The sequence below is a fragment of the Struthio camelus genome, chromosome 28, assembly GCF_040807025.1.
Source record: "Struthio camelus isolate bStrCam1 chromosome 28, bStrCam1.hap1, whole genome shotgun sequence".
NCBI lineage: Eukaryota > Metazoa > Chordata > Aves > Struthioniformes > Struthionidae > Struthio > Struthio camelus.
The window spans coordinates 1,837,144-1,856,544 of NC_090969.1; the positions used below are offsets into that span (position 1 = coordinate 1,837,144).

A 19,401-nucleotide genomic window follows, 5' to 3' on the forward strand; every position below is an offset into this window, starting at 1 on the left:
TCAATACTGTGATCGCCAACCGGATCCGCTTGCCAGCTTGCAAGCTGGCAAACACGGCTGCATCCAAGGCATCTACAAGCATCGCAACTGTACCCCCGAGAGGAAGAACTGAATGCTTACAAGGATGCTTCTGACAACGTCAGTGCCATGCTTTGAAGGACACGCGTTTCTTCTCCCCTGTCGTCACTGGGCATTGCTCAAGAGCTGGCTCTGAGCTGGCGAGAGACCCTGGAAGGGATGGCATCACCATGACATTTTGCAGGAGGTCCTGAAACATAATTAAACACTGTGGTGAAATGAAACCGTAAACAAGCCATGAATAAAAACCCCTTGAATTATTTTGCTAAACTATAATTACATAATAAGGAAGTAGATTAATTAAGTAAAATATAAGTCCTGAAACTGAAGCTTGCAAGCAAAGCAGTTTATTTTAATTTCCACATTATTTCATATGAGATAGAAGTGTTTGCTGTGGGTTTAAAATGTTGGAAGCCATTCCTTGCTGTCAGGCAGACCAAACCCAGTGGATAAATTAAATTTTTGCATCTCAGGCACCTCCTGAAAGGTATATAAGGAGAAGGGCTCTCCCTCAGAGAAGCTAAAGGAGCTCTCCTTCTTTCACTCTCTGCTCCTCTTTTGCTCTCCTGCTTTGCCATTACCGCTTCACATCCACTTTGACCAAGCCACCATGAGTCGACAGTGCTACACCTCCAGCTCTCTCCTGGGAAGAAGGGGTTTTTCCTCTGCTTCTGCCATCTGCGGCCTCGGCAGGGGCAACAGCAGCTCAGCCTCCGTTTGCCAGCCGGTGGGAAGAAGATGTGGAATTGGTGGCTTCAGCAGCCGGAGTGTCTGCGACCTGGGGCGAGGTCAAAGGATTTCCTTCGGTGGGAGCTGCCGGAGCGGGGTCTACGGAGGTGCCGGCGTGGGACGTGGCGTGGCTTACGGTGGAGGCCGCTTTGGCGTGGGCACTGTCATAGGGTTTGGTAACTGCGGAAGCTATGGGAGCCTGGGCAGCTACAGAGGCCTTGGGGATGGTGTCACTATCGGAGGCTACAGCAGTGGCGTCGGACTCGCGGGAGGTAGATCTGAAGGCATCCGAGGCGTCAGCATCCACCCGGAGCTCCTCAAGCCCCTCTGCGTAGGGGTCGACCCAGAGGAATGCCAAGTGCGGACCCACGAGAAAGAGCAGATAAAGAACCTCAATAACCAGTTTGCCTGCTTCATTGACAAGGTGAGCCTCAAAATCCCTCTGTGCACACTATTTGTCTTCTTTGCCCAGGCTGTGACGGATAGGCACCTCTAGAGAGACAAAAAACATAGCTATTTCTACTGACTCCCGTTCTTGCAATGGTTTCTGAGTGGTTCTCCTGACACAGAGACTGTCTCAACGTTAGACTTCAACCAAGGCAACAGCACAGCTACTTTAGCTTTTCGTGATCACTAACTTACCAGTCTGTTAAGCAGGAGCAGCTCCAGTGATAGGATAAATCAATACTTGTGAGAGAAGGGACTGAGCCACTGAAGTGTAAACAGGCAAAACAGAAACTCTTAATAGAAGTGTTCAAAAAATCTGGTTTTAAGCTCCTGCACTCTACAAACTCCAAAGGACTTCAGTGTTTTTGAATAGTGTGCGTGCTTCATCATACAGATGTAGAAAGATAGATGGCTAGCTAAAATAAAATGAATGCTTAACTTCTTTGTCCCTCCACTCCATCTGTGAAATTATTTGGTGATTTCCTAAACAAATATATAATTTATAATTTGGTATTTTAGCTAACACTAAGGAGTTTTGTTGCTATTTAGAGGTATATTGGAGAAAATGACTTTTCAAAACTTTTGCTCTGTCTAATCTTTCTTTTCCTCCTCAGCTATTTCTACTGTTGAAAGAAATCAAACATATGTAAGAGGAGCCACTCTATATCCTCCCATTGCAAAATGACTTATTCATGATATAGAAAGGTTCTTTAATCTAGAAATGAAAGGCATGATAAGTATCCGTGGCTAGAGTTTAAATCAGATACATTCAGATGAGATCCTGGATGCAGCTTTTAGCACTGCGAAAGGCTAGTTACTGTAATCACTCATTGGAGAAGGCAGTGGATTCTCCAGCAGCGGGTCGTCACGGAGGAGGAGAGAGTATATGGCTGAACTGCGCTTTAGTCAAACGTGTTGTTCCTGTCACAGAGAAAACACACCGACGTTGTTCAGCCTGTGATATGAGATTAGACTTGGGTCCTGGGTGACACCAGGTTTTACTGAAAGAAGATGCTGTTTTCACTCAGATTGCTGAGAAATCAGTGCTTTGCATTTCTGATTTTTTATTTTTCTTCCCTTTTGAAGCAGAGAAACTCAAAGCACCTTTGACAGGGATGTTACAGGATTCAATGACCTTTGCATCTCTTGCGTCCCCAGGTCCGGCTGCTGGAGCAGCAGAACAAAGTGCTGACCACCAAGTGGGAGCTGCTGCAGCAGTACGTTCTCCCAGCTTCCCGGAGAAACCTGGAGCCGGTTTTTGAGAATTTCATCTGCAACCTGAGGAAGCAGCTGGAGTGTGTGCTGGGGGAGCGAGAGAGGCTGGAAAACGAGGAGCGGTGCCTGAGGGACCTGGTTCAAGAGTACAAGTGCAAGTAAGTAGGACACGCAGTCAGAAGCTGCAGACTAGGGCGTTTGCTAGCTTCAAGTGGCGTTTTTGAGCATGAAGCCAATGAAATTGTACAGGAGTCCTCTGGGGTCCAAGAATGGGCAGGCCACACTAGTACCGGGCTGTTTTCTTGTATTGGGGTCCAACTGCTGCCTCTCAGATGCTGGTAATGGACGGGGAGAGCTCTTCAGCCACGGTATCTCCTTAAGGAGAGGAGCGGGGAAGCACTCTTCCTCTATTATTCCTGTACTCAGCCGTGGCTTGTCCTATCAAATCTCCCACATAATATGCCTCTGTGGCTCCCTCAAATTTCATGCCCCCAGTGCTATCCATTCCCACAAAACCCTCAGTCTATTTGTCTCCACCCACACGTTATCCCCACTGTCTCCTTGCTTCATTCTGTCTTCCCAGAGGGAATGTGAGGATTCGGTTTTTAATCTAAGATGTAAATATTCCTGAAAAGCTTCCCGTGTGTTACACTGAGCCATAAATCAGGACTCTTGGTGGTTGCTGATACACAGCAGAGGATATAAGAGTAGTCCCTACTCCAAAGATCTCACAGTCAAGCATCTCAGACGCGTTTTTTCTGCTGAGCTAGCAGCAAGGAGGTCAGACTCATCTTGTGAAAGTTCTTCTAGGTCCCAATTACCTGGCCATTGTGGGCTGGCTTTCCTCACGACTGCATCTGGGAGTTTCTAGGATTGCTCAAGCTCCTGACCTCCCTCAGGGCACTTTGGATCTCCCCATACACACTCAGAGCAAAGAGGCAGACGTTTCAGAAAAAGCTCTCACACAGCAGCAGGACTAGAAGAAGACCAACCTTCAACTGAAGTCCAGTTTTGCATTTGTAGCAGTTTAACCTTATTTACTGCCATCTTTCCCTAGCCCAGCATCAGTGAGACACTGATACTGCTAGCGTGCATTATTTAAAAGTGCTGAACAAAGCCCAGTAGGGAGAAAAAAAAATAGCAACGAAGCAAAATGAAAAAGGAAATACAAAGTTCATAGGGAGCGGGCCTAGGTTTAACCCTGCTTGCAGTGTTGTGCACTGGCTGCTTTGACGCTGGTTGTTCGTCTGGGCTCAGCAGTCCACCCCTCTCCTCTCCTCCAACAGATATGAAGATGAGATCAACAAGCGCACAGCTGCAGAGAACGAGTTTGTGGTGCTCAAGAAGGTAAGTCATGCCACGGACAAAGCTAATGAGAGACAACTGAAGAGTGTCTGGCATGGACACAAAACCCAAGTGCTGGGTCAGGAAAAGAAACAGAGGGTCATGGCTCAGCGTGATGACGCTGCCTGACTGCTCATCCTCCCAAATGGTTAGCCTCAAAATAGATAGTACCTGAGGAATTTGGAGAACCCCCATCAATCATGGGTTTTAAGAACATACTATGCAAATATAGGTAGTCTTAAAGGCTGGAAACCTCACTTCCTTAAGTGAGGTTTCTTGGCAGAGAGAACAGGCAGAGAGAACAGGCTTTGCCACAGTTACTGTTTCTTCACCTCTTTCACTGAACATGTGGTGTCTCTCCAGGATGTGGACTGTCTTTACCTGACGAAGGAGGAGCTGGAGGTGAGGGTGGGCCTGCTGCGGCAGCAGCTGGAGTTCCTGAAGTGCATCTATGCTGAGGTAAGAGCCCTGCTGCTGCCCCAGGGAGGACGCTCCACCTGCGTCCCTGAAGCTGCCCTATGGGCTGTTGCAGCAAAACTGAACGCAAGGTTTTCTGAAATGTTTCTAAAATGTCTAATTCTGCAATCACATCCAAAAAAACTCCATCTCTTCATATGTACTTACGAACAACATTACTGCACATGCTTTAGGAAGGCAAAGGACATTTTCTTGCGTATAGTTGGCTGTGATGTGGGAGATCTTTTGCATGAAAAAACCTCCAAAATTCTCAACAGATCTGTGCCTAGGAACCACTGAAACTTCTCACTTCCACGCTTCAAAACCAAAATGCTTTTAGTACTTGACGTCTTTCATCACATGAGTCAAAACAGTTTGGTGAAAGTGATACTTTTGGCTACAATGTAACACCTTCTTACCAAAACACAGAGGCAGTGGTTTACATTTGTTTTTCATCTAGTTTAACCAAATCTGTAGACAATCAGGCCCAAAGCACTCACTCTGGAGGGATTCACAGCCCAGAAATGCTGAAGCAGCTGGAATTGCCAAGCAGCAATGAAGCAAGCTGCCACACTAGGATTCCCCACCCTTCCTTAGGGAATTGCATGCAGCAATCTCACGTTGTGCCATAACAACAGCTCCCAGCAGCCAGGTCTTGCTGGAAACCAGCCACCTACCTGGAGAACCCTAGACTAGTTGTGCATGAACAGGAAGAGCTTAGCTTGGGCTGGTTGAGGCAAGGGGACTGAAACACAATGGATCTTGCAGGAGAGAGCTCAGCTGGACTGCCAACTGTGCGACACCTCTGTCATTGTGCAAATGGACAACAGCCGGGACCTGGACATGGAGGGCATCATCAAAAGTGTTGAGTGCTGCTATGAGGAGATTGCCCAGAAGAGCAAGGCTGAAGTCGAGGCTTTCTATCAAACCAGAGTGAGTAATCACACCACCAGCACAAATGGCAATATAAGGCCCTGGCCAATAAAATCCTTGAGGACCATTTCTATCTCCCATGATGCAGCTGAAATGCCACTCCAAAGTGCACATTTGCTGCAGCTTGCTAGAGAAAGTCATACTAAATCTCTGCAAACTGTGTTTGGACTGTTTCCATAAAGACAGAGCATGGCAGAGCACAGTGTTACTTCAGAGAGGTCTCTCCTGTGCAGACCCATGAGGAACACTGTCCACTTCCCAAAGGGCAAATGTTCGGGGCCTTGTCCAGCCATGGTGAGGTCATGTCTGGGTACTTCCTTGGGAGCACAGACGTCGGTGCGACTCCAGAGGTACCACCTTTCCTGGAAGGGGCAATACAGCTTTCTAACGTCATCTTGTTCCTGGCTGTTAGCTGGAGGAGCTCCACAGTAGCAGAGGCAAGTTCTGCGATGACCTGAGAAACAACCAGAGCGAGATAGCCGAGCTGAACCGGATGATCCAGAAGCTGCAGTGCGAGTCGGATAATGTGAAGAAACAGGTAGGATGAGTAGTTTAAAGCCGCACGGGCAGCTCCCCCTGTGAGGCACATAGCTTCTCCAGCAAAGGGCTTTATTCACGCCAGGTCCCACCTCACTGAGCCTCGGCTTCAACAAAACCCCCCAGTTTCAGAGTTTGTCTTTGTAGCTTCTCATTCCAAGGTCATCTAAACACAAGGAGGGAGATTTATTTCTCACTCACCAAATAAGTGGAAGCCAGTTGATTTGGCTATAACGGAAGTACTATTTGCTGTACACTTCCCACAGGGGTGCAGCTGACACACTCCCTTTCATCCCAAATATCTTGGCCATTTCAAATGTAGGCTTCCAGTATAAATCCAGGCTCTCTGGCAGTTCCTGGAGGAAAATAGCTGAGAAACAAGGGGAGACATGAGCAACCTTGTGGAGATGCCTCTCCGAATCGAGGCCAGACACCTCACTCGTTGCTGTTCCCAGATTGCAGCTCTGCAGACCGCCATCTGTGATGCGGAGCAGCGGGGCGACTGTGCCCTCAAAGATGCCCGGCAGAAGCTGATTGACCTGCAGACTGCCCTGCAGCAGGCCAAAGACAAAATGGCATGCTTGCTGAGAGACTACCAAGAGCTGCTGAACGTCAAGCTGGCTCTGGACATTGAGATTGCCACATATAGGACACTGCTGGAAGGAGAAGAGAGCAGGTAGGAGAATCCCCAGCTGTGCCTTGTGCTGAGGGCTGGGAGGAGAGGCAGTGAGAAATGCCAGGGTGGATGCAGCTCCCCACGGCACATGCAGAAGCACTGCCTCTGCTCTCCCTGCACTGTCCAAGGGCAACTGGGTTGCAGTACGCCAGGCACATCTCCTGCTTGCAGGACAGGTAAAGGATGGGATATTAAGACAGCGATGGAGTTTAGGGACTCAGCCTCCACTGGTTCAGTGGACAATTTGGACCAACATCTCAGAAACGTGGGTGGTCAGTAAAGCTGAAGTGTCTGCAAGGTTCCTGAGGAGGCAATTACTGGGCACCAGCTCTGTTTGCTGGTGTATTTGGGAGTAGTTCCCTGACTACCTCTTTGTGACATCTCTTTTCCTAACAGGATATGTACGGGCAACCCAGTGAGCGTAGGTAAGTCAACAAAGCATTCCCTTTGTTTCCTTATAAGCCTTAAAAGCTTCTAAGTTTCTTTATAAGCTGAGTTTTACGCTGAGCCGTGAGCCTGCTTGGGGAGTGACCGAACCTGTTTTTCCCTCACAGCTGTGGTCAGCGGTGGTGGCACAGTCGGGGAGTGCAGAACCCTATCTGGAATCGGAGGCAAATGCGCAGTGAAGACAGGAGGGGCCAGTTCTGGATTAGGAGCGGTTTCCTCCTTCGGTGTTGGCGGCACCGGATTTAGCGCCCGGAGCGTAGACTGCCTGCCCAGAGTAGGGGGTGGATTTGGGGCAAGGAGCGTGGTGAGCTGCGTGGGGCGGGAAGTGATCTCCGGGGCGGACACGGTGCAGTGCTCCCCTGGTGTAGCCAACCTGGGAAGCGTCGTGTGTGCTGGCGTGGAGCAGTGCAACCCGGGAAGTGTCATCATTCCAGGTGCAGGGGTCTGTGCCCCCGGGAACAGATACAGTACAGCCGTGCGCGTAGTCAGAACAACCCGATAGAGTCCGGAGAGCGACAACACATCACATTTTAAAATAATCAGCATTTCTGCAATAAAACAGTATTTCCCTGCCTTCTGACAGCTATAGGAATCACACAACCATGCAGTGCCCATGCCCATACAAATATTAGACTAGCAACTCTGCCGAAAACTATTTGCATGACCCAAATTACCGTCTCTTGCCCAGCCCTCTTAGGGTAAATTTACTCCCAAGATCTCAGACCAGAGAAATTTTCATTTTAGAAAGCCCATAGCTGTGTTCACACATTATCTCTGCTCTTAAGTTGGTCTTCTCTGCTTGATCCCTTTTCACCAGGGATTTTCTCACCACATTTTCCCTAGCACAGCTATTGCAAAAGGACGGAAAATCTGGTCATTCCAATTTCCAGAAAGAGAAGCCACATCTTAATTGTCCAAGATGGAACTGGAGCTGTTATTCAGCTTCCTTAATGACAGCAGAAAATCCAATTTTTCCTGTTAATGAGAGGGCTGGTAAGGGTTATGCAAATTGGTCCAGGTTGCTACATCAAGTTTGGTAGAGCACATTTTAATTACAAACTGATGAGCACCTTATATTTCTGTAGTTAAATGCATGCGTTGTTTTTCCTGTGTGTGTACTAGTTAGACAGACTGCATGCTTTTAATGTATAAGTGAACAGTTGATTATCCTCCGCTTATTATCCAGAACTCCAAACTTTCAGCTGTACCTTCAATAAACTACATGCATAATTCATGCTTTGTCTCTTGGGTTTTATTTCCTTCCATGGTATGACAAAAGCATAGATGTTTTCTCAAACAAAACCCCACATGGGTGCGGTTTCTACCCAGCAAGAACTGAAGCTGTGACAAAGTTTGCAGACATTTTGTCTGCTCTCCTTGCTGTTGTGCTTTTGCATACCTTTATTCCATCCAGAAATGAGCGTGGCCACAAGGAACTCTGGAAATGCAGAGTCAACCAGGAAATGTAACCGAACACGGGATCTGCAGTTTACTCGGGATCTCTCCCAGTGTCTGGGATCTCTGGAGGCAGAACAAAAAAAGCAGTCGGACTCTTGTTTAAAGAAATTACTGGGAACCAGCTTAAGTAGTAACAAACAAACAAAAAAATCCCAAACCCCACCCCTGAAACACTCCAACAAAAGTAGGCTCATTTTGAAACAAAATAAGTATACCTTTCCAAAATATAACATCAGGCTCTTTCTTCTTTAAATACTTCCACCTTCTTTAAAACACATGAACCTACACCAACATCAGTGCGTGCAGGAATTAAATAGAAGGCCCCCATGAACCTCCCTTACAGAAAGAGGAAAACCCTGCTCCCACCAGTTGAGGTGATCGACTGCAGTTGCGGTGAGACCCTGTGTGCCATGTGGATGAGAGAGAGAGGTGCTGAGATGGGCCAAGTTATATTCATGTCCTTGGCACTTGTACTTCCCAGCTTCCCTATGACGGTGCCCTGCGAGATGGTCCCCAGTGCATGGCTGCAAAGGGCTTGCCCCAGGGAGTCCTGCATCACTGCTGGAGGCACATCTGGATCTCAGGAAAACAAGCTGCGTCCCACCTAGCAGCCGTGCCAGCTGCTTTCATCCCACTGCTCATCTGGGCAAGGCCTGGAAGCCCCTGAGTTAGCCTCAGTCTGAATCATCCTTTGGAGAAACCTGACTCTCCCCACCGTGTCTGGAAGCAGCATAGGGTGTGGGCAGGTAATTTAGCCCGTTAATATACACCGAGGATAGGATGTCATAATTTATTCCCTGACTTCCCACTCTACTTCCTAGATTTCCCTGCTGACTCACCACTTGCCTGTCCTAGCCTCCCTGTGTCTTGCTCCGCCAGCTGGGGAATAAGTTAAATAACCCTGTTTGGCTCATCTGTCCACGTCAATGTGACGGTGATGGATCCATTGCTGGTTCCCTTCAGCTGGGCTTCGCCTCCGCTGCTCTCCCATCACAAAGGCTGTGCAGAGAGTAGTGGGTTTGCACTACTTTTCCTGATGGAAAGCAAGATGGTTTAGTACATGTGATCATCAGGTGCCAGATGGCTTCAACATGCCGTAGTGCCACTGTCTGGGCCAGGGTGGGCAGTGAAATCCCCCATGGATAAGCCCTTGTGGAGAAAGCAAAATCTGGGCTTCCCTCCCAACCGGGAGAGGATGTCTTTCGACATGGTTATCTTCAGCTTTTCTGTCCCAACGCATACGATTTTTGACTGTTTCATTTGTATGTAAATAACAAGCTGAAACACCCAGACAAAAAGCTCTCGGTGCCACAACAGCTCATTATTTATGTTGATCATCACCTACCTGCCAAACAGTAACTGCACACCAATAACCACCTGGCTCCCCAGGTACCAAAGCAGCCAAGCAGCTCTCTCATGTCTGGCTCTTTCTGGGAAAATACCTTTAATCCTCCCTGCCCTTCTCAAGCCCCAAGTATTGCAAAACCCTTGGGTTTTTTGTGGCCTGCCTGAAGATGATCATGTAGATCAGGCTGTTTTGGAAAGAAAGGCCAGGAGCAAGCTCCAGATTGAGGACTTTCTGGCGTGGTTGGGGCCCAAGCAGGCTCAGAGAACCAAAAGCTGCTGGGCATCACTCTAAACATGCATTTGCGTGGTTCCTCAGAGTCTAGCAGAGCTGATCCGAAATGCCAGAGGTGTGTGAAAGAGCCACATCTGCCTCTGGGTGTGAGCCCATGAACCCCAGCCCATCCTAGCGGCCCCCTGCACACAATAAACTAGCCAGGTACAGAAATAGTGCATTTTCACCCCAGCCTTTGCATCACTTGCATACCTTGTAGACAGTGGGCTGAAAGAAGACTGTGGGAGCCTAAAATGACAATTCCCTCTCTCTTGTTGGCAACCACACCCTTAATCCCATTATATTCATTCAGCTCTAATATCTGATCCGAACCTGTCTGTCAGCTTTGGGACAATCTGCCTTTTTTGGGGGTCATGAAAGCATGAAGACAACCTCATTTTCCCATCGCAATGGGCTTTGCATTTTATGCAAATAATCAAGGCAATATAAGTTCATGAATTTCAGCCTGGGTAGATTTATCCCAACATTTTCCAAAGAGAAGCAAGCCAATTTGTGCTAGCTGGCACTGCAATGGGAAATTCGCTTTGAGTGGCCCAACGCTCCTGTTTTGAGTCTGACTGGCAGCATTTCTGCAGGGTTAATCATGCATTTGGGCTTCCATATTCAGTAGAACGTGAAGCACCTGCTTAATTTTTCTTCCAAAGATGCCAGTGGGACTTTAGCTTGTACTTAATGGTTTTGTAGCACTCGGGCACAGGAATGTATTTCAAAGAGCATGTAGAGTCCTGTCCTGCAAATATTTAGGCATATATTGAGCTCCAGTCATGTGCACAGTGAAGGCAATGCCACCAGGATACCTAAATGCTGATAGTGAACTGAGATCTTAAATACAAAGAATAAAATTCTGTAAACATGGCAATTTGGCAAAGTCTGAGAGGCCAGAAATGCCACCACACCCTGTTGACTTTGCTTTTTCTCAAGGACTTAATACTAACAAGCAAACAGCATAGGTCCACAGAGCTGGACAAAAAAATTTTTCAGAAACATGATTGTCTTTCACTGAAAACGCTTTTTAGATCCAGATGAACATGTACTGATTGTGCCATCAGTTGGATGGAGATCACTGCAACAACCATCTCTGGGTGGGTTGGAGGTGCCCTCCAGAGATGCTAATCTCTCCAGAAAGGCAGCCTAGAAAATCTGCCAACGACTAAATACCTAATTTTAAATAGCCAAAATTTAAGTGAGATGTCACCTACATATAGTATCTCAGAGGCAAATCATGGGCCAGCACCTCATGGCACTAGGCACTGATTCAGCTCAAAAAGATAATCTCTGCCTAACAAATGCAGATAGTCAACAGGCAGACTGCTCTTTGCCTTCAGGCCAAGAAACCCCATGAAATATTTTGGTTCAGATTTAGCAATTTCAGACCCACTGCCTTCCATTCAAATGAATCTAGAGAAACGCTCCACTAAGCTCTGTAGTGATCTATTGCATCTTTTAAGCAGTGAAGAGGTTTTGCCAATATCCAGGGATACATTCCTCTTTCTCACCTATTTTGGGGGGTCTTGCATCTCTGCAAGCATACAGAGGCTTTGCACTATGGCTGAGCTCTCACTGCCAGAAATCAGGGAGTTAGATAACTCTTCTAGCTGAGCGGATTCACACCAGCTCCAATAGGTGTGTTTGAGTGCAGTCAGTGTTTAACAACTTCAATAAGACAGCTGGCTGCCTGGCATGTCAAAACCATGAAGGCACTAAATTGATCTCTTGACTTCCACGCAACCAAGCCCAGATCCCCAAAGGGATAAAAAGGCCATGCCATGCTCCCTTCCATCAGAGAGCTGCACTCTACCAGTCTGCTGCTTCTTCACTGTGCTGGGCTCTTATCTCCTGCTGCAATGAACCGCCAAACTTACAGCATGAGAGCCGGAGGTGGAGGCAAAAGTTTCACTGCTGCCTCAGCTATTATTCCAAGTGGCAACAGGGCTGGCTTTAGCTCAATGTCTATGGCACGATCTGGAGGAGGTGGAGGTGCTTTTGGAAGGCTCAGTGGAGGAGGTGGCGGCGGCGGTGGCGGCAGCGCTGCTTTCGGCAGCAGGAGCCTCTACAACCTTGGTGGTAGCAAGAGGATTTCCATTGGTGTTGGAAGCAGCTTTCGGGCTGCTTTTGGAGGTGGAGCTGGTGGTAGCTCTGGCCTGGGAAGTGGCGGTGGTGGCAGCTATGGATTTGGCAGTGGTGGAGCTGGTGGTGGTCTTGGACTTGGTCTAGGTCTTGGTGGTGGAGGTGGTGGAGGTGGAGGTGGAGGATATGGCTTTGGTGGAAGTGCTGGTGGGCTTGGTTTTGGTGGTGGACATGGAGGTGGTGGAGGCTTTGGTGGAGTAGGTGGACTGGGAGGATTCAGCGGAGGGCTGGGCGGTGGCAGAACTCCAGCGGGATTTGGTGTGGGCCCACCTGGAGTCGGTACAATCCAAGAAGTGACCATCAACCAGAGTCTTCTTGCACCCCTGAACCTGGAGATTGATCCAAATATCCAGCAGGTGCGAAAAGATGAGAAGGAGCAAATCAAGACCCTCAACAACAAATTTGCCTCTTTCATTGACAAGGTGAGATTTCATCAAGTATGTCTAACTGTGACAGAGAGTGAGTGAGGCAGTCTCCCATCTACAAAAATACGACTTGATAAATCTTCACTCTATTGCATATTTCCTACATGCATGTCTCAATTATGAAGTAATCAAAAGAGAACACATTTCTTAGTGTGTTCAGGACCAGACATTGGAAACTTTTGTAAAAGAGGATTAGATTTGGGTTTTGTGCCTGAGAAACATGGCATATTAGCTCAAATGGAGCTAGCCTATTCCAGGTCTAGACCTAGCTGCTGAAGAACTGACCTAGCTGCTGAAGAACTAACCCAGCTCTCTTTATTCAGTATCACAGCAGAGGTGATACATCCAGTTTTCTCGCTTGTGAGCTAAAGTCCTTTGCCCATTGACTCATGTTGAGTCCTCTCCTGGCTTTTACTTGGATAAACACCTTAAACAGAGTACATATGAGTAAAAGGAAGGGCAATTAAGTGCTTGTCTTTTAACCTGTAGTACTCAAATCTTAGCTTAAAGAAGGAAGATAAATATAAAGAAGGAAAAATTGAAGGATGTTAAAGAAAGCAAATGATGAAAGAGCTGAACTCACATTTTTTTTTCATGATTACTCATTAGCTTGCTGAAGTAAATTACCTCTAAATAGAACTGTCCACTGATGTCAGATTCACTTAGCTACTGGATGGGTTAACCTAGACCTAGATAATCTGGAGGATATATACAGCTGGATTCACTGGTCTTGGTTTGGGATCCCCTCAGTCGGTACTGCTCGTCAGTCTCAGGTCCTGATTCTAGTCTGTCAGCCCGCTCACAGGTACCTCACAATAAACACCTTCTGCTTCCCAATGTTCAGGTTCGCTTCTTGGAGCAGCAGAACAAGGTGCTTGAGACCAAATGGACACTCTTGCAGGAGCAGGGTCAAAAAAACAATACAGGCAAAAACAACCTGGACCCACTCTTCGAGGCTTACATCAACAACCTGAAACGGCAGCTGGCCAGCCTGCTCAACGAACGGGGACGCATGGATGGGGAGCTGAAGAACATGCAAGACCTCGTTGAGGATTTCAAGAACAAGTGAGTGCCTGTTCAACTGCACATCCAGGCACCCTAGGGTGAAACAGGATGCAAATGGTTCAGCTTAGCATTAGGCAGTAGGATTAATCTCACCTGAATTGACCTTTTTCAAGGTCAAATATCTAGTATTCGTCAAACCTCCTAAGGTAGACAGTGGAAGGAGACAAGTATCTCCAGCCCATCACAAGGTACCTAACTAATCACCCGCTAAGATACAGCTCTCATAAGGTGCCTTTCCCTGCAGAGCCCCCCTCCCAGCAGGAAAAAAGTGGTCCATCAACATTTTTCCAATCAGCAAGGGCAGTTTCAGCCAGAATAAAACAGTTTGTGATGACATTTGCAAAGGAAAATCATCTAAACAGACTGCGCTTTACCTTCCTTGTTTCATCTGCATTACGTCAACATGTCTTGTTTCAACCCCTTGAGAAAAGAGACTCACAAATTTGAGCAGGGCAGTCTCCAAGGGGTTGATTTGCAAATGCCAACCCCAGCCCAGATAATCTTGCAGTCCTACCTGTACAGCTTTTTCTCCTCACCAAGATATGACTCAGCGTGTCTTTCCTTTCATCCCTGCAGATACGAAGAGGAAATCAACCGGCGCACAGCAGCGGAGAATGAATTTGTGGTGCTTAAAAAGGTGGGTGAGATGGAAAGCGTTATGGATGCTGAGCTAATCCTACAGATCGCACTGGGGGATCAGATCCCTGGGGGATTCTTAAAGTGAGGGGCTTGGAGAAGGATGCCCCACTCTTGCCCCATGACAAACACACACACTTGCCTGGGCAAGATGCAAAGATTGTCAGCAATGCCAGGAACCCCAGGTACCAGACCAAGTTACCTGCACCCCATCCTCACCCCCTTACGAGGTTACAGAATCACTTCTTTTGGCCAAGAGATGTACTCTTGGTGCTCTTTCAGGTGGATGCGCTAAGCATGGCTTCTCCAATGAAAAGGGCAGCCCAATCTCTCAGCTTAGCCAGTTCTTGGTTGAGCCAAAGAGGAGGTTTTGGATGCTGCAGATGTCATTGTGATTGCTGTTTTCCAGGATGTGGACGCTGCCTACATGACTAAGGTAGAGCTTGAGGCCAAGGTGGATGCCCTGACCGATGAACTTAACTTCCTCCGAGCCCTCTATGATGCGGTACAGATCCTCTCCCCCGATTTCTGTCCTGCTGTCACCCCCTGGACACTGTCTGCCATCATTCACGGCATTTGAAAAGGTAAGTGCAGGAGGCCCATGACCCTGTGTGCTTCCTCCCAGGAACTGGCTCAGCTCAGTGCACAGGTGTCCGACACCGCTGTCATTCTGTCCATGGACAACAACCGGGACCTGGACCTCAGCAGCATCATAGCTGAAGTCAAATCTCAGTACGAAGACATTGCTAACAGGAGCCGGGCAGAGGCTGAGGCTTGGTACCAAACCAAGGTGAGCAGATCCATAGATGCCATGGATGCATTCCTGCAAAAAACGACTGCTGTTCCCATGTGAAGCAGTTTAATTAACATCCTGCCTACCTGGACATCTTATACCGTTCACTCTTCCTTCTGAACTTCAGTTTGAAGAGCTGCAGGCCACCGCTGGGAAGCATGGAGAGGACCTGCGCAACACAAAGGGAGAAATCTCAGAGCTCAGCCGGCTGATCCAACGAATCCGGTCAGAGATAGAGAACGTGAGGAACCAGGTAGGACTGGCAGAAAGAGCCCACGGAGCCCCATCCTGCAGTCCCTTAGTACCACAGCTCTGCTCTTTGCCACCACCTTGCTCTTCAGGGACTTCAGCAGCTCTAGACTGTGACATGCCTCATTAGATGTGTTGAATTTCCTCCAGAAAGGGGTACCACTCCGTATCCTCAGCCCATATATCATATCACTCTTTCTAGGCTGGCATTTCTACTCCAGCAGTGTTGTGTAGGCTGCAGAGTTAGCTATGGATTAACGATCTTAGTCAGAACCATTGTTCATTAACACCTGGGCCAGAATGGTTTTATTCTTTGGGTAATTCTTGCACACAAAGAAAAGCAGCAATTAGGAGGAGTCCCATTTCCTCCCCTTGCAGTGCGCCACCCTGCAGACGGCCATCGGAGACTCCGAGGAGCGTGGGGAGCTGGCCCTCAAGGATGCCAAGGCTAAGATGATGGAGCTGGAAGACGCCCTGCAAAAAGCCAAAGCTGACATGGCCCGGCAGCTCCGTGAGTACCAAGAGCTCATGAACATCAAGCTGGCCCTGGACATCGAGATTGCTACCTACAGGAAGCTGCTGGAGGGAGAGGAGAGCAGGTGGGAAAAAAATCCCTGTAGCAATAATAAGAGAGACAATTGCATTCTCTCCCTGCAAGCAGGTTGGTCTCCCCCCGTCTCCTTCATTCGCACTAACCTTGCCTTTTTCTGCCCTCCAACAGACTGAGCGGAGAAGGACTGAACCCCATTAGCTACTGTAAGTATCGCAGTTCTTCTTTTATCTCGGGTCCATTGGGAATAGAGTCTGCAGGCAACCTTGGGAAAAGGCAGATTTGGGCCAGTTCCTCCAGAAAAAACATTCAGAACCTACCACAAGCATTAGCGGCTTATATAGCGGATAGAAGTCAGATTAAATTCCCATGGGTCTGGGACCTGATTATGCTGCTTTCTGGAATGGGGTGATTGCCACAGCAGATGTCCGACTCTCTGGTTGTTTTTCTTACAGCTGTGATCAGCTCCAGCTCTGGAATGGCTGGCGGAGGAGGAGGATTTGGTGGGCTGAGCCTAAGTGGAGGAGGTGGCGGAAGCGGTTTAGGTCTCGGAGGAGGCGGCGGAAGCGGTTTAGGTCTCGGAGGAGGCGGCGGAAGCGGTTTTGGTCTCGGAGGAGGCGCTGGTGGTGGAAACTACAGCTTTGGAAGCGGAGGAGGACTTGGTCTCGGAGGTGGCAGTGGCCTCGGAGGTGGATATGGAGGAGGCAGTGCTCTTGGCCTGGGAGGAGGCAGCAGTCTTGGCATCGCAAGTGGTCATGGCTATGGAGGAGGAGGAGGTGGCAGCGGGCTGAGCACTGGAGGAGGGAATTTCAGCTCTGGAAGTGCAAAAGGCACCAACCCAGGTGTGAAAATCGTCTCCAAAACCTCCTCCAGCAAAAAAAGCATAAAAAGCCAAAGCCTGAAGAATGCTGTGCAGCCCGAGTAAAACCAGCATGAGACCCTCCACAGAACCAGCACTCCTGCATCGCTTCTGCCCATCACCATTCCTTGCCTGTCCCTGGTCCTGCTCTTTGCACCGTAGTTGTTAAGCATTTGGGTCCTGATGCAGGAAAAGCAGTGGAGCACACGCTAAGCAGATTTCTCAAAGGACCTGAAACAGGTTTAAAAGGAAAACACAGGCCTGAGTGATTTTTCTGAATGGGGAATGGGAGGGTTTGAGGATTGCTTTATTTTTTTTTTTAAATTGAGGCTGAGCAGCTTTTTTGTAGTTGCAGCTAGCTGACTGACATCAGCTAACGCAGATCAAATAGCTGTAAAGATGCAATAACTCAGGGGGTTAGCTCAGTTTAGCATTTGCAGTTCTGGTCTACAGAAGCCCAGGGATGGGCTGAGAACTTTGCTTTAATCCAGCCTGCTTAGTCTTCACTGCTGGGATGATCCAAACTCATTTCTTCAAGTTAAGCAACCTGTCTTTATCATACACACGGGGTTTTTTCTGCTATGTAGAAATACCTTGGGAGGTTGCTGAAAGAACCAAGGCATCGGTTTGCAAGCGCAGAGCCCCTCTTAAAATATCCCTTATTGTGGGAGCATAAAACCCATTAGGGGTCACTTCAAAGTACCTTGAGTGCAGTGGAAAAACCCTCTCTTCCCCATCCACAGCCGAGCTTCTAAAAATACATTTCCTCTAGATGTACCGAGCAACTGCAACTGTCTTTGAAGTCAGGCAGAATTCAGCATCCACACAAGCCTGGCCACTGATTCAGAGCGTAGCGTTAGGAAAGTGATCTGAGATAACTGCATCTGAAAAGCACCACCTAGAGGCATGCAGCTTAAACTTGCAAACAGCTTATCTAAAAAGAACTGCAAACTACACTCATATTCCTTTGCTTTCTCTTCTTAAATGAAAGTTTGCCCCATAGTGGCATCCGTTCAAAACTCAAAATGCAGGCAAACACTTCATGCACCAAACAGCTTGCAGGTAACCTTGCGGGTGTGTTTTGTCAGAAGAGCCACATACAACTGATCCAAACCATTTGGAAAAGGGCTTGCTCTATGAATTATCTTTTTTTTTTTTCATAATAACTGGGGCAGAACATTAGTGTTTGGAGTCAAACTGGGTTGTTGTTGTCTCATGGCAAGGTTTTGTGGGAATGGCTTAAAAAGTGCAAAAATCATCCAACAGCCTAGGTCTCTTTGACTTTCCCCTCTGTGCTGGTAGCAGCAATGGAGGCAAAAGTCCACTCTAGTGAAAATTGCTCTGAACAAACTGCCTGAAGGGCCATGTCCATACTTCTCCTGGGGGTATTTCAGCTTCTTCACTGCGGGGGGGTTTTCTTGTCAAAAGAAATGCATTTGGTAAGCTGAGAAGTGTAGTCGTGTTTCAGTTCAGCTCTTGGGAAATACGGCAACCGGGAGCAGGAGCCCAGGGGCACACCACTGCAAGAATAAAACTCTATTTTCCCATTTTTTTAATGCTGCATTTACCCCTCTAGCATACCACTGTGTCTTTTTATTTTTGTGAAAGTACCATTAAAAAAAAATTGTGGCTTTTTATACTTCAATGATACTGAAATGACGCCGTGTTTCCTTTCCTTTCTCTTTTTGGAGCGTGTCCAGTAAAAGTGGATTATAATTTATTTGTTCTTGATTCTTTTTACTCTAAAGCAGAATCAGTAGCAAGAAATATTCTCTGATCTTCAGCAGAGTGGCGTGAAGTGAACTGGAGGAGGCTTTCATTTTACTTTGGGGAAAAAGTTTCAAAATTCTGAAAAAAGTAATGAGAAGCTCAAAATTGGTTGTGTGCTGTCCCAAAACAAGTTGAGGAGCGGGCAAAAAGAGGAGGAGGCGGCGGGGGCCGCTCTTCTGTTAAGCAACAACAAAATTAATCACAGTTCATTTCTTAGCATATGCTAGGGGCTAATCCAAAAAGTCTTTCTTCCAAGGCAGGGAGCATTTTGGCCAGCTTTACTAGCTAGGGCAAAAACCAGATTTTCTTAAAAAGGCAAAGCAAAACCAAGCCTTTACAGGGCTCTGGGGGAGGCTTACATCAGCATGATTTAGATTCAGGTTGGGTTTTGGTAAGCCAGAGCCGAGCATCTCACCAAAGGATGCAGGCACTCCTGTCAGCTGTCATAGCCAAACAAACACCCCCAAAACCCTCAGACAAACATTCACACCTTATTGCATTTCAAAGAGTCAGATGCTTCCCTCTTCCTTGACCTCCTAACATCCCGGCTTTACATAACGCAGAGCAGCAAATGGGAAAGAGCAAGCAAGCACATGCTAACCGAGCAGGTTTGCAACGTACGTTCACAGCTTCTTCCGCAAAGTCCTGCTGAAACCCAGCTGCGCCGACACACGAGAGCCTCAGATCTACCTTCAGCCAGCAAATGAAAGGAGCAGCAGTAAAACAGACCAAAGGCTGGGGACAGAAATGCTCTCCTTGGCCCCGGCTGCCACAGCAGATATTGCAGACGGACAAGCCAAAAATTAGTGACTGTTAAAAATAAGCTGAGTCATCCTGATTTCTTGCACTCGCCTAGGCTAGTGCTGTTTTACACAGGTGTGAGGTATTAATATAGATAACGATGGCCTAACCTTAATCAACCTTGTAAGTTTTGAATGTCTTTCTGCCAGACTAGCATGAAAAAAAAC

At 47.7% G+C, this 19,401-nt stretch overlaps 2 protein-coding genes across 2 annotated transcripts; both read left to right on the forward strand.

The window, feature by feature from the left end:
- Nucleotides 1-618: 618 nt before the first annotated feature.
- On the forward strand, nt 619-8,073 carry LOC104152550 (keratin, type II cytoskeletal 4-like). Its single transcript, XM_009687954.2, has 9 exons — nt 619-1,231; nt 2,413-2,627; nt 3,756-3,816; nt 4,177-4,272; nt 5,038-5,202; nt 5,615-5,740; nt 6,195-6,415; nt 6,812-6,840; nt 6,970-8,073. Exons 1-9 carry the CDS (start codon nt 689-691, stop codon nt 7,362-7,364), a joined length of 1,851 nt encoding a protein of 616 aa, XP_009686249.2. The 5' UTR covers nt 619-688; the 3' UTR covers nt 7,365-8,073.
- Nucleotides 8,074-11,803: 3,730 nt separating this feature from the next.
- Nucleotides 11,804-16,729, forward strand: LOC104152560 (keratin, type II cytoskeletal 5). Its single transcript, XM_068921324.1, has 11 exons — nt 11,804-12,242; nt 12,273-12,508; nt 13,356-13,576; nt 14,153-14,213; nt 14,622-14,717; nt 14,838-15,002; nt 15,133-15,258; nt 15,633-15,853; nt 15,976-16,010; nt 16,260-16,538; nt 16,581-16,729. Exons 1-11 carry the CDS (start codon nt 11,804-11,806, stop codon nt 16,727-16,729), a joined length of 2,028 nt encoding a protein of 675 aa, XP_068777425.1.
- The last annotated feature ends 2,672 nt before the right edge of the window (nt 16,730-19,401 follow it).

Excerpts from the sequence above, each read along its gene's own strand:
- LOC104152550 (XM_009687954.2), top strand. The coding sequence starts at position 689 with ATGAGTCGACAGTGCTACACCTCCAGCTCTCTCCTGGGAAGAAGGGGT. Across the intron at positions 4,273-5,037 it reads TGAAGTGCATCTATGCTGAG|GAGAGAGCTCAGCTGGACTG; the intron begins GTAAGAGCCCTG and ends TGGATCTTGCAG. Across the intron at positions 5,741-6,194 it reads CGGATAATGTGAAGAAACAG|ATTGCAGCTCTGCAGACCGC; the intron begins GTAGGATGAGTA and ends TGCTGTTCCCAG.
- LOC104152560 (XM_068921324.1), top strand. The coding sequence starts at position 11,804 with ATGAACCGCCAAACTTACAGCATGAGAGCCGGAGGTGGAGGCAAAAGT. Across the intron at positions 12,243-12,272 it reads TGGAAGTGCTGGTGGGCTTG|GCTTTGGTGGAGTAGGTGGA; the intron begins GTTTTGGTGGTG and ends GAGGTGGTGGAG. Across the intron at positions 15,259-15,632 it reads TAGAGAACGTGAGGAACCAG|TGCGCCACCCTGCAGACGGC; the intron begins GTAGGACTGGCA and ends CTCCCCTTGCAG.